The 13,751-nt window shown below is 37.5% G+C and overlaps 1 protein-coding gene across 1 annotated transcript; it reads right to left on the bottom strand.

Annotated features, from left to right (window-relative positions):
• Positions 1 to 382: 382 nt before the first annotated feature.
• Positions 383 to 12,330, bottom strand: LOC127636719 (vacuolar protein sorting-associated protein 11 homolog). Its single transcript, XM_052117407.1, has 16 exons — positions 12,179 to 12,330; positions 11,756 to 11,904; positions 11,530 to 11,665; positions 11,204 to 11,367; positions 10,833 to 11,080; positions 8,385 to 8,586; positions 8,126 to 8,277; positions 7,861 to 8,047; positions 7,527 to 7,670; positions 7,164 to 7,361; positions 5,684 to 5,845; positions 5,380 to 5,513; positions 4,711 to 4,913; positions 4,287 to 4,458; positions 3,903 to 4,125; positions 383 to 2,269 (listed from the first exon to the last, which is right to left on the bottom strand). Exons 1-16 carry the CDS (start codon positions 12,318 to 12,320, stop codon positions 2,102 to 2,104), a joined length of 2,784 nt encoding a protein of 927 aa, XP_051973367.1. The 5' UTR covers positions 12,321 to 12,330; the 3' UTR covers positions 383 to 2,101.
• Positions 12,331 to 13,751: the final 1,421 nt, after the last annotated feature.

The following is a 13,751-nucleotide window of genomic DNA, read 5'->3' as shown; positions in this document are numbered from 1 at the left end:
CCACTACCTTTTTGAACTGTTGCCTTCTGGCCGACGCTACAGAGCTTTGAGCAACCGTCAGGCACAGGAACAGTTTTTTCCCTCAGGCTATCTAGCTAATGAACAGTTAAAACTGCCCCATTGAGCAATAATTATGTGCGATTCACAGTCTAGTCTTTTTATATTTATCCAACACACCCAACTTCTGCCATTACATTCCCTTGCACTGTATATAACAGATTTGTATTTAGATTTGCACTACGTTTATGTATGAGTGAATGTATGTGTGTGTCTGTGTATGAATGCATGTATATACAGTATATGTAGTTAGATACAGTTTTGAAACACTCATTCTTTATTATAAATATTTTTTCTTCACATTTTAGAAGAACAGTATCGAAGTCATCAAAACTATGGAATAACATAAATGGAACTATGGGAATTATGTTGTGACTAAACAAAATCCAAAATAAATTAAAACTGTTATATCTTCAAAGTAGTCACCCTTTGACCAGAATTTGCAGTCATGTACTCTTGAAATTTTCTCAACAATCTTCTTGAGATATCACCCTGTGATGCTTTTTAAACAGTACTGAAGGAGTTCCCATCTATGGTTGGCAATTATTGGCTGCTTTTCTTCATTATTTGGTCCAAGTCATCCATTTCAAAAACTTTTTTTTATTATTAAATTTGAGTTTTATAATGAAATAAATATGGTGGCACAAATATATTTTTGTCTACAAAACTCATTTCAAACATTTAAGCATACACCTTCAGATCAAAAGATTTTTAAGATCACGTGAAACATTTCAGTCAAGTGTTTCAAAGGTTTTGACCGGTAGTGTGTGTGTGTGTGTGTGTGTGTGTATATATATATACATATATAAGTATTGTGTATTCTATATATACTTTGTTTTCTATAAAAAAAAATATTATTGTCCATGTCTTGTTGCTGTTTTTATATTGTTGTGTACTGGAAGCTCCTGTCACCCAAGACAAATTCCCTGTATTTGTAAGCATACCTGGCAATAAAGCTGATTCTGATTCTTCTAATAAAGTTGCAAAAGCAGCCACCAATGTGACATTTGCCAGAGCTGAACCAGTTCATGCAGCAGTTGTGGTTGCTATGGATCTGTTCTTAAGAACAAGATGTGGTTATCAGCTATTTTTCTTGCTGGCTCAGCTGTTTAGCTTTGCTTATGACAATTCTAACCTATGCTTCAGAAGACTCGACTAAAACTGTTTCTTGAAGGCGTGTATGACTTCAGTCTGCTCAGTAAACAAGGCTCTTTTGGCTATGATATCTGATGTCAAAAATTTACCAACTGAATGGACATCAAGGATTGTCATATTTTTTAATATGTGGCCTTTGAACACGATGTATAGCATGACATTACTATACACACCAGATATACAACATGTCCCCATGCCCATGTTCAACACTTTGATGTATATAAAATACAGTGTATTAGTAAGACTTTATTCTTGATTTGTTATGTATAAATTAATCATAACAAACATCTAAGAAGTGTAATTACACAGTGAACAATAATGTGTTTTACATATGTTTAAATTAATAACATGTACATTTTAACAGGCATTTGACATTGGTTATAGTTTTTTAGTTGACTTGCGAGCAAAATGGTTCTAAGTAGCATATCTGCAATAATGATGGGCTGCAATACTTTACCTCTCACAAATAACTAATCAAGGGCTGCAAAACAGTTGTGCAAGTTTAATTATAGGCTTAAAAATGTCAAGATAAAGGTGTAGACATGCAAGAACTTGCACTTTATCTTTACCCAAAAGTCCTGTTTTTGATACTTGATGTTATCTCCATTTCCTCTTTATGTTGATCTGATCTTACAGAATAGATATATTAAATCATCTAACAAGAGCTACCATCTTGCTCTCTACTATCCACCCTGTATACAGATCAGAATCATAGGTGGTGAGAGGGGTTTATCTGGATTTGTTTAAAGGGTGTTAAAATTACTGTAGACCTGTTTCTGGATTAGCTTTATGTTTTGCACATACAGACCATGACCAATGTGGAAAGTCAGATATCTGACCCTAGATCAGCTTTTCTCAGAGGTGCTTCATTTAAATTTGTGTCCAGCTCTCAAGTATTCCTTTTGGTGTTTATGAGCAGATCTCTGTGAAATTCAGCCTCCAGATTCCCAGCTCCACTCTTGCCTCCGGGAGGATCCGTTATCAGTGTGAGTTTGTTAAACACTCCCCGGCCAAAATAGTCAGCAATGACTGAGAAGCCATCGTTAGAACATTTCAGCTATGGAAGAGAGAGAGATAGAAATACAATTGTATTCTATTGCCTTTTGAAATGAGGATATACATCATAAATATATTACAGTTACACAGTAAGTCCCTAGCAGATCAAACATTTATCAGAAAACGAACACATTGACATGCACACCAGTACATTGACAACTAACTAAAATCGTTTTATTAAAAAAATTCGACAAAGCAAGAAAATGATGCTTACTTGAGTCTTGTAGTTGTTGGATTATTCTCCTCTTTTGACGTAAAAAAAGTTAACAGACTTGTGCATACTGGATAAGCCGGTAAGAACGCCAGTAATAGTGTTTACATGCAATGTGAAATCGGAGTAATGGGCCAAAATGTAAGAGTGTAGATTGTTTTTTGCTTTGACTATTTATGGCCTTACCCCAATAAAGGAAAGCTGTTTAAGGAGGTTACATGAGCGTACACATTGTCAGCTTGTTAATCATGAACAAATTGGTGTAAGTTTGTGCATGAGAGTGCGCTAAATGATGGAGAAAGACATTCTTTACAGATAATTTATAAATCAAACCCAGATGGGATGTTTAACAAAAGTCATTAGCATTCTTTGTATGCTAAAGTGTTATTATATTCAAAGGCCAACAAGTGAAATATTTCCCTTGAGAAAATCATAGTCATTAATAGAAATGTTGCAAACAGTAACAGAGGATTGCAGGCCAGAGGTAAAAATATCTTTACACTTGCAAGATTACATCCATAAAGTGTCTGGAAAGTGGTTTATTACTGATTGCAGAAGTTCATTTTTTATGCAGTTTGTGAAAATGATTTTACAGTGGCAAGTATGTAAACTCTTTGGAATTACCTGTATTTATGTATACATGTGTCTTAAAATCTGGTTTAATCTTCATCAAAGTAACAATAATGAACAAAGACAATCTATTTGATCTAATAACACATCAATTATTGTATTGTTCTTGCACATATTAAATACATCAATCAAACATTGATAGTGCAGGTTGGAAAAAGTATGTGAACTCCTAGGCTAATGACATCAACAAAAGCCAATTAGAGTCAGGAGTTGGCAAACCTGGCATCCAATTAATCGAACAAGATTGGAGGTGTGGGTTAGACCTACTTTGACATTTAAAAAGTACTCAAACATTTTGTATTTGCCATTCACAAGAAGCATCTGCTGACGTGCACCATACCTCACAAAAAGAGATCTTAGAAGACCTTCGATCAAGAATTGTTGCTTTGCATAAAGCTGGAAAGGGTTACAAAGTTATCTCGAAGAGCTCAAATATTCATCTGTCCACAGTTAATTAGACAACCTGTATATAAATGGAGACAATTTAGTACTGTGTAAAAACTCACTTGTTTTTTCCACAGCACAGTGAATGGTTAATGGGATAGGTTCAATAAAGACATGAAAGATTATAATTGTTTGTGTGTTTTTAGCTTAAGCACAATGTGTTTGTCTATACTTGTGACTTTAATGAAGATGAGATCACATTTTATGACCAATTAATGCAGAAAACCAGCTAATTCCAAAGGGTTCACATACTTTTACTTGCCACTCTAATTTTTTTTTATTGTGCGAATGAGAGGAGTAAAGAGTACGTTGCATAAATATACCTCTGTCAACTGTCACTTGCTCATACCTGTCTGTTAAAATGGTCATGCAGATCTCGTTTCTGATCTTGTGCACGAAGCATATCCATGACCTTCCTGTTCTCAGGGGTGCAGGTGGGACACTCTGCTTCACTCTCAGCGAAGCTGTCTAAGCAGTGCTGGTGGAAGGAGTGACTGCACAGGAAGTGCACAGATGGCAACTCTAGTGGGCTGTTACACATGCTGCACTTGGTCTTCTGGAAAATCTTTGCACTAAAAGTGGAACAAAAAAGTTTTTACAGTGGTATGTATTTACAGTGATAAATGTGCATTTTTCACAGTCTTACAAGACGTCTACTACTGCACATTAGAATAAATGTTATCGTCCATAGCAACTGGTAATAAGGGAATGAATGAATCCTTAAATTGCTCACCAGGATTTGAGTTCCTGTATCTCGGAACGGAGGTGAGCCGTCTCCTCTCTGTACTGTTTAATTTTACTTTCATCTTCCTCAATCTGTTGTGTCTCTCTCTCCAGTTTATTTATCAAATAGTCTTTTATGACTGACAGTGAGGCTGTGGAGTTATGGGCCAATGTCTGCACCACTGCAACAAAGACGGTAATATAAGGTTTAAATAATGCTAAACACAGTATGGAAAATACTACACTGCTATGATCTGGTTTATCAAGAGGTCAGAGATGGATAAGAACTTTCTACTAAGTGACCGAAAGAACGAAATATGGTTAAAAGGTCAGGTCATTGTTAACATGTGAAAACTACAAATAAGTGAGAGCAAACTTCAGAGAAAAGGCCCCAACAACTGCAAACCAAAAGTGCTTCTTATATTTCTACTCACCCAGAAGTGGAGGCATCAGGTTATTTTTATCAATGTGCTTCAGGACTTCGCTAATATAGGCCTTGCAGTTTTCTTCTTTACGTGCAAAATAGCCCAGCGCTTGTTCCCACAAACACACCTCCTTGTCCCCATAGCGCTTACAAGCCTCTACGACTTTACTATATTCCTCGTTTTGCATGTGGTAATGCATGATCTGCTGGTACCTGCAAAGGGGGACAATTCTGTAAATATTAAACGCTTATTTTCATGAGGTGAAGTCTGCGGTAAATCAAGGAACTCAATCATTATTTACAGTTTATTCATTTTGGTCTGTCTCTTCCTCTAAGCTATGGTATGAAGTCTTCAAATATAGTGCATGAGTCGTATGGAGAATATTTATGTTCCTTTTTTCCCCATTATCTTTTTGTCATTGTACAGACAAGAACAGCATGAACATTCTACATAATATGTATCTTTTTGTTTTACATAAAAAAAATCCTAAGTGTTTGAAACATGTGAGAGAATTTCATTTTAAGGTTAACTATCCCTTTAAGTTAGGAGTCTTTTAAATGAGCCGTTTGTATGTAGCTGAACAGATTGTGATGTTTACTTATGAATAAGTGAGAATGACAGTTGACACTAGCAGAACGCAACACGCAAAGGTGATAAAAAGAGAGAAAATGCACTCACAGCATGCCCTTTTCATAAAGATACAGCACTCCTTCTTTGAAGTTGTGCATCTGGCAGAGGACCAGAGCCTTGTCAAACACAGTGTTGTCACTCCTCAGCAGCGACAATGCTGCATCTTGCAGGACCTTCTTCCTCTGCCAGACAAAGAGAGAAAGATAAATTACTGTGAATGCTTTCCCAACCACAAGTGAACAAGAGAATTAACAACAACAAAAAATTATGAAATAATTTGATTTTGCTAAACCTATCAAACATACTCATATATGTACTCTATATATTAGTCTTAACACAACAGCATGTTTACCTCTGGGTTCTGTTCATGCGCCCAGTCCTGTAGTCTAAGCTCTAGCAGAGTGTCGTAAACTCCCTCAGGAGACAACGGATCCACCTCTATCATGTGTTCCAGGAACGCTCGGAGTTCTCGTGGGTTATTGGCAAAGACAGGAATGAAATCCTCTGGACTGGCCTGTGTGTTTATCATGTCAGAAAGTACAAAAAAGTGGTTTAAATTAAATTTGAATTTTAAAATTCATCTGTCTCTGGGGCAATGCCCTAACTCGATACGATAATATACACAATGGTACAAATGTGAATCTATTTAAAGAAATAGTTCACACAAAAATTTTAATTCTCAAATTTTCTCACCCTCATACCAGATGTGTACGACATTCTTTCTTTAGCAGAACACAAACAAAGATTTTTAGAAGAATATTTCAGCTCTGTAGGTTCACACAATGCAAGTGAGTGGTGACCAAATTTGAAGCTCCAAAACTCACATAAAGTCAGCAATCAAATCTTTCTGCCTCCCATCTACTTACCCCAAGAGTAGGACGTTAACAAGCTATTCCAGAAACAGAGAACAGGAAAAGCACCCGGTCCTGACTCTGACTCTCCATCTGCCCTGAAACACTGTGCTACTCAACTTGCACCTATGTTTACAGAGATCTTTGCACAGTTCCTGCCTGTTTTAAAACCTCAACCATTGTTCCAGTCCCCAAAAAACAAAGGATAACAAGCCTGAATGACTACAAACAGGTTGCCTTGACATCAGTTGTCATGAAAACATTAGAAAAACTTGTGACGGATCACCTCAAAGCCATTATTGACCCACTGCTGGACACATGGCAGTTTGAAGAGCCAACTGGTCTGTAGATGTGCGAGTCCTTGATGTGGCATATTTAATTGTCCTTGGAGAAAACACCAAGTCAAATCCCTAGTAAATGCTACTAACCTGGCCAATAAAGAGAATTCTGATTCTAATAATTCATAAGAATCCAGTGGTTTAATTCATGTTTTCTGAAGCAATCCTTTTTCACTATACATCTTGCCACTGCAGTCTCTAGGTATGATCATAATTTGAAGCTCAATTACACTTCCTAGTGCTTGATGCTTGCACAGAGTGCTAGATGGTGCTATAGGAAGTGTAAAAAAGCTTGATATCATGATTGCCAAGGAGACTGCATCAAGATTTATGTGAAAAAGGAGATATATTTAGCCTGTTCCCACCCAAAACTGATTGGATTGCTTCAGAAGACATGGATTAAACCACTTGAGTCGGATTTAATATATAAATATGGATTTATTTTAGGCTGCCTTTGTGTTTTTTGGAGCTTCAAAGTTTTGGTCACCATTCACTTGCATTGTATGGGCCAACAGAGCTGAGATACTCTTCTAAAAACTTTGTTGGTGTACAGCACCAGAAAGTCATACAAATCTGGAATGGCATGAGGGTGAGTAAATGTTGAGAGAATTTTCATTTTTGGTGATATATCCCTTTAAATTACCTTGTTCCCCGCAGCCCTGTCGAGACTGTCACGGTCAGTTGAGTCTTTAATGGGGTGATAGTCTGTGCAGAGGCGCTTTAGGAGGATGGTGGTGCTCTCAGGCACGTGGTGCATCAGAGTTTTACCATAACGCTTCATATTACTCTCTGCCTGGTCAAATGGCAACCTACCTATATAGCGCAAAGCCTCCTGATAATTCTGAAAAGTAGGCGTATTTAATAAAGTTATTTTGTTGTCTAGCAAGAACATGGCAAAAGACAAAATTATAACGGACATTGCATGTCATATTTCAATGCATGTCATAATTCATCAGATCATAATACAGCATTATCTGGCTCAAAATAAAGGATTTAATTCCCTCACCTTCAAATCCTCAAGCTGGATCTTCAGATACCATTCATGATGTACGTGTCTCTCTGCCAGAAACACAGCATGACTGTGATAGCCAGCCTGGCGCAACACCTTGATGGCGATCTCAACATCGAAATGCACCTCACCTTCTTTGCACTACCAATTACAGGTGAGATGCAGATCAAAATTATGAAACTTGTTTTTATGGTAAAAGTAACACACTGTTTTTAAAAATAAAAATGTTGCTTTGTTTATTAAGACACTTTCTAAATTTAGATGGATTCTAATTATAATTTAAATGATTCTCTATATCGGATTTAGAGCAAATATATCCTCTTTCATATACCTTTATGAACTCCTCCAGTTTGGAGCTGTCCTTCAGTTTGGTGTAACAGTTAAGCAGCAGAGTAGTGTGGTCAGCGTTTGCCAGAGACTGCCTATGGAGAGCCTGTAGATATGCTGTCAAGTTATGTATTCTCTGTGCATCCAAAAACTTTCGGATTACATACGATGGTTCAAGCTTCCCAATGGTGCTGAGAAGAAAGTAGACCATGATGAAACTTTTGAGTGTTTAACAGGTCTCTGAAATATAAACTGAATTGAACACCTACCGAATATACTGTTGAATAGCTCCATCATGATCTCCTTTAATGTAGAGATGGTCTCCATACTGTCTAAATATCTCAGAAAGACCATCATTATCCAAGTGTTGACCCTTAGCCAAGTTAATGGCCATCACAAACAGGTTCTTCTTAAAAAGCATCTATGCAACACAAAACAATACTAAATTATGAAGCATAATATTATTTAATAACAGTTGCAAACTGCTATGTTTAAACAAGATTTCAGTTTTAACATTACTGTGCTAACCTCTAACTTGGTCTGTGTGTCCTTTTCTTGCAGCATATACATTGTCCTGTCTCTCGTTAGGACATAGAATGACCCCCACTCTGCCAGAACGTCAATGACATCATCGAATGCTGCACTATATGCAATGAACTTGTTGTCCAGGTCGTAAATTGTAAGCATGTGTTTTTCTGTGGGGGATGTCTCTCTGCTACCATAATCAGATCTGTGGAAATTTCAGAATGTTAAAAATGAGGATTCATAACAATTATATTTTAAAAGAATAGTTCACCCAAATTGAAAATGCTCTCATTATTTATTCACCCTAATGCCATCCCAGATGTGTATGACTTACTTTCTTCTGCAGAACAAACAAAGATTTTTAGAAGAATATCTCTTAGAAAAAGTTTGAAGCTCCAAAATGCACATACAGCCATTAAAGTAATCCATAAGCCTCTATTGGTTTAATAAATGTCTTGTGAAGTGATCCATTTGGTTTTGGGGTGAAAATAGACCAAAATAGAACTAAATAGACATAAGCAGTCTCCTTGATGATCATCATTTCAAGCTTGATTACACTTCCTATCGCCATCTAGTGCCCTGCGCATGTGTCAATACAAACGAGCTTGAAATCATGATACCTAGAGACTGCAATGACAAGATGGATAGTGAAAAAGGAGTTCTATTTTGGACAGTTCTCACCCAATACTGATTGAATCGTGTTATGGAAAAATATTAAGACTTTGTATTTTATTGTTTCTCTTCTGGGTACTTTGTATTCTCTCTGTCAGTTCTCTCTATCATGCTTTATCATATAATATGCGCACGCTCTGTACTCTGCTTGTTGATAAAGTGTGTGTGCCCTTAAGCTGACCTCTCCCTCCTTATTCTGCCCTGAAAATGAGTTAGGTAGTACAAAGAGGAGCAAATCTGCTCCTGGTACAGAGTATCACTGAAACCCCACCCGGCAGAGTATAAAGGCAAGAGGACACAAAGAGCTCTTTGCTCCATCCCTGTGGAACCTTTGATTTCTGTATCGTAACTGAGACATACTTGCGAGTATTAAAGATCCAGAAAGACATTTTCTACCTCGGAGTCTCTTATTTAACAGAATTTCCAGTACAATCACGTCAGAAGATACGGGCCCTGTTTCCACCTGGTATTAAGATGCGTTTCGTGTGGGGGCCTGGGTAGCTCAGCGAGCTGACTACCACCCCTGGAGTCGCTAGTTGAATCCAGGGCGTGCTGAGTGACTCCAGCCAGGTCTCCAAAGCAACTAAATTGCCCCGGTTGCTAGGAAGGGTAGAGTCACATGGGGTAACCTCCTTGTAGTCGCTATAATGTTTGTTTCTCACTCTCGGTGGAGAATAGCGTGAAGCCTCCACATGCCTCCACACATACTACGTCTCTGTGGTCTCAGATGAGGAGGCAACTGAAATTCTTCCTCCGCCACCTGGATTGAAGCGAGTCTCTACGTCACCACGAGGACTTAAAGAGTGCATTGGAAATTGGGTATTCCAAATTGGGGAGAAAAAAAAAGATGCATTTTGGGTGATCCAATCACATGTTTACACCTGGTTGTTTAAATGCATCTTCTGACAACTTGTGTTTCGGATTTGGAGGGGAGGGTATCTGTTTCACGATGACAAATCAATCACTATGTCAGTGAGTTACTACATGATATTTAAGCACAACAAAGTCAGAAAAGAAAAAGCGTGAAAAAAAGTGTGCTTTTCTCCCAGATACGCAACACGTCAAGCAGGATTTAATAAAAAGTTATTTTAGTGTATTAAAGGAGCTTCAGTTGTTCATGCTTTTCATCTGTGTTGATATCAGACATACTAAAGAAGATCTGTGAAGCTCTTGTGATTGTGTATGTATCTGCTTTTATACATTTTCTGATCGGATGTTTCTTTCCTTGTAAATCAGCTCGTAAAGCAAAGTTTAAACTCTTATTTTAGCGCAGTGGTTGACGGACAGATGAGTGACAGTGCTTCACTGCTGCCGGGACGCATACAGGATGGATTAGCGTTTACACCTCAAATGCGATGTGGTCACATGTGTTTTTGATCTCAACCCTATGTGGTTTCTGTGATCCAATCGCAAAACTTTTTAGACCCCCGTTAGACCTGCATTTAGAGTTGACCACATGTGATCGGGTTATCTGAAACGCATACTAAATAGCAGGTGGAAACGGGTTCAAGGATTAAAATGATGGAGTTTTATGGATTATTTCAATACTGTCTTTATGTACTTTTTGCATTCACTTGCATTCAATGCATTCACTTGCATTGTATGGGCCAACAGAGCTGATATATTCTTTAAAAAAAATCTTAATTTGTGTTCAGCAGAAGAAAGAAAGTCATACACATCTGGGATGGCATGAGGGTGAAAAAATGGTGAGAGAATTTTCATTTTGGGGTGAACTATCCCTTTAAAGCAAAAAATCCTTGCAATATAAATGAGTCCTACTTGCTAGGTGACTTGTTTTTGTGCGTAAGGAGCATGAGGTATCCTCTGTGCCACTGAGCCAGAAGCTTGTGCCCATCAAAAGCAAAGCAGGGTCCTCTCTCATCCGGCTGGTACAAATACACACAGTCATCTCCAGCCACTATGAACTGTGAGTCTTGTGAGGGGTCTGTGAGCGCAGAGCAGCGGAGAGGGCAGCCATGCGTGTCCAGTTCAATACGAGGGTACTCTTTCACTGACAACGTGTAACACTGTCAATACACAAAGTGATAGGAATGAGCCCTGCTTTCAGATCTGTTTAATTTCAATCTGGAATTCATATAGTTCCATCCACCAAAGAAAAAAAAAATGTATTCCAGGTAACTAGTGAGTACCTGTACTTTTTCCAACGTAGCAACAAATAGGTGTGTGACTTTGCCAGCCTGACGGAAAGCCAGCCCCGTGATTGGACAGTTGCTCTCATGGAGGCTGAGAGTTTTACTGTGTCTGTCTCTGGTGATGTCACCCTTAGTCAGCACAACACTGCCATCTGTAAAACCTAAGGATTTATTGTAGACATTATGTACTGAAATCAATCACATAATCAAGTTTTTCCAAATTACACTTACTTGCAAATGCCACAGAAGCAACTAATCTTACAATATCTTATCAAATGTATCTGGATATTTGTTTACATTTGATAAATGGATTTTACTCCTACCAATGGCCATGAAATTAAGGTTTTCATGTACACTGAGACAAGACACTTCAGTGGGTTTGTTTCCAGGGATGGCAGGGAATATCCTGGTACACAGAGGACTGCCGCTGTCCCTCTTATCAAGGTTCCATACTTTCACCTGTTGTGTACACAGAAACACACACTCTTTAAACAACATGTCTTCAGTAACTGCATTCACATTCTGCTTCAGTAGATATCTGATTCTTACCAGAGGATTGATGCCTGGCTCATCTTGCCCCACTGACACCAGGATGTTGTGCTGTTTCAGTTGATACAGGTGTGCCACACGCATCTTATAAGCCTGAAAGCTAAATAGCTGCAGGGAGCGGCTCAAAAACCAGATCTGGCCATCCATATGTGGATTCAATGAGTTAAGCATAAACATGTGACAAAAGACATCAGGTAAAAGAGGCTGGGTATGAGATTTTGGAATAAATGAAAAATTGCACATCCGTTCGACAGTTCTGATTACCTATGTAACAGAAGTGACTAACTGCAGTACATAAACATTTATTCAAATTGCGTGTAGGATTATTATAATTAAATACACTAGTCTGTTGATATTGTTGTTGTCTGACAGAGTCATCATTGCTAGCTCGCGACAATAATGACTTCAGCATTATAAGGATATCACCAAGCACAATGTGTCCTCGGCCGGAATCACAGGCCGATATACCCAAAGGTAGTTGGAAATTCTTCCCATTTTCACTCGGGTCTTTCACCGTTTCTTTGTCGAAAAACACAAATCGCCTCCACTGTAGGTACGCTGCCATTTTCCCCTCAAGCCTGTTTACAAAATCATGTGATTCGCCTAACAGTCACGTGATCACTAGCTGGCTATTTCAGTGAGTATATATATATATATATATATATATATATATATATATATATATATATATATATATATATATATATATATATATATATATATATATATATTAATATATTATATTTATTTGTTGCTTATATGTTTAGCGGTTCAAAACATCACTGCAAATAAAAACGAATATATATGTTCGTTTTTATTTGCAGTGATGTTTTGAACCGCTAAACATATAAGAAACAAATTCATTTTACAGCTAAAAAAATATGAATTTTAAAACGTAAAAGGTTAATTAAATAATTTGTGTCATTTAAACCCACAAAAAAAGTACACAATATAAAACGATTTGATTTAGACGAGTGTATTTATGAGCATGGCCCGACAACTTCTCAAGTCACACTAAAAGCAAATGCTTTATCTATATACTTTAAACGTCCGGTTCGCGAACGAATCGTTCTTGAAGTTCTTTATAGTGAACCTTTTGAACTTATTCACGGGCTGCGATCCATTTCAAATGTATACCCCCTTTCCTCGCAAACTTCACTCCGTCTCATGATGACTCGGATGTACGTCACTAGTAACGTTGCGCGAGTGTCCACTACTGGCAGAAGACGTGCAATGGATTTAACTGGAACACCCTTACATTTTTTTTTTATGTATATATATAGTCCTTGTTATACACTATGTTATGCCACAGGTGCATATGATCAATTATTTTTAATGCTCCCCGAATATTTAACTTCCCTCTTGATTTTATTATTATAGAATGATTGCAGAATCATGCAAAGTTAACATTTCGCATTTGTCTAAGTTCAGTTGTAAACCTGACGCTTTAGAAAATGTGTTAATAGATTGTAAGGCTGGGGGGATTTGATGCTCATTTTTTAAGAATAAAATTGTGTCGTTTGCTAACTGACTTATTATTATTTGCCCAACACCTTTAACCCTTCAATACCATTATATTTTAACACTATAGATAACATCTCTGCAACCATTATGAACAATAATGGTGAGCTACCACATTCTTGACAAATGCCCCTCATAACCGCAAATCTTGGACAAGTGCCATGTCCGAGCTACAGAGCTGTTAATTCCATTACATAGCATTCCTATTATTTTTATAATTCTTTCTCCAAAACCAAAGTGATGCAAGGTTTTCAAAATAAATGGGTGTTCAACGGAATCAAACGCTTTATAAAAATCTAAAAAGTAACCCACTCCCTTGAACCACATCATCATAATCAAGTAAATCTAAGACCAGTCTTATGTTATTGTGAATTGACCTCCTTTTCAGACTTCAAAAGGCCTTCAAAAAGCCTGAATGTGTCACTAATTATGGTCGAAATAACTTTTTCAGCCAAGCAGCAATAGCACCAGAAAA

The sequence above is a fragment of the Xyrauchen texanus genome, chromosome 44 (genome assembly GCF_025860055.1).
Source record: "Xyrauchen texanus isolate HMW12.3.18 chromosome 44, RBS_HiC_50CHRs, whole genome shotgun sequence".
Taxonomy (NCBI): Eukaryota; Metazoa; Chordata; class Actinopteri; order Cypriniformes; family Catostomidae; genus Xyrauchen; species Xyrauchen texanus.
This window is presented reverse-complemented; position numbering and strand designations above follow the sequence as displayed.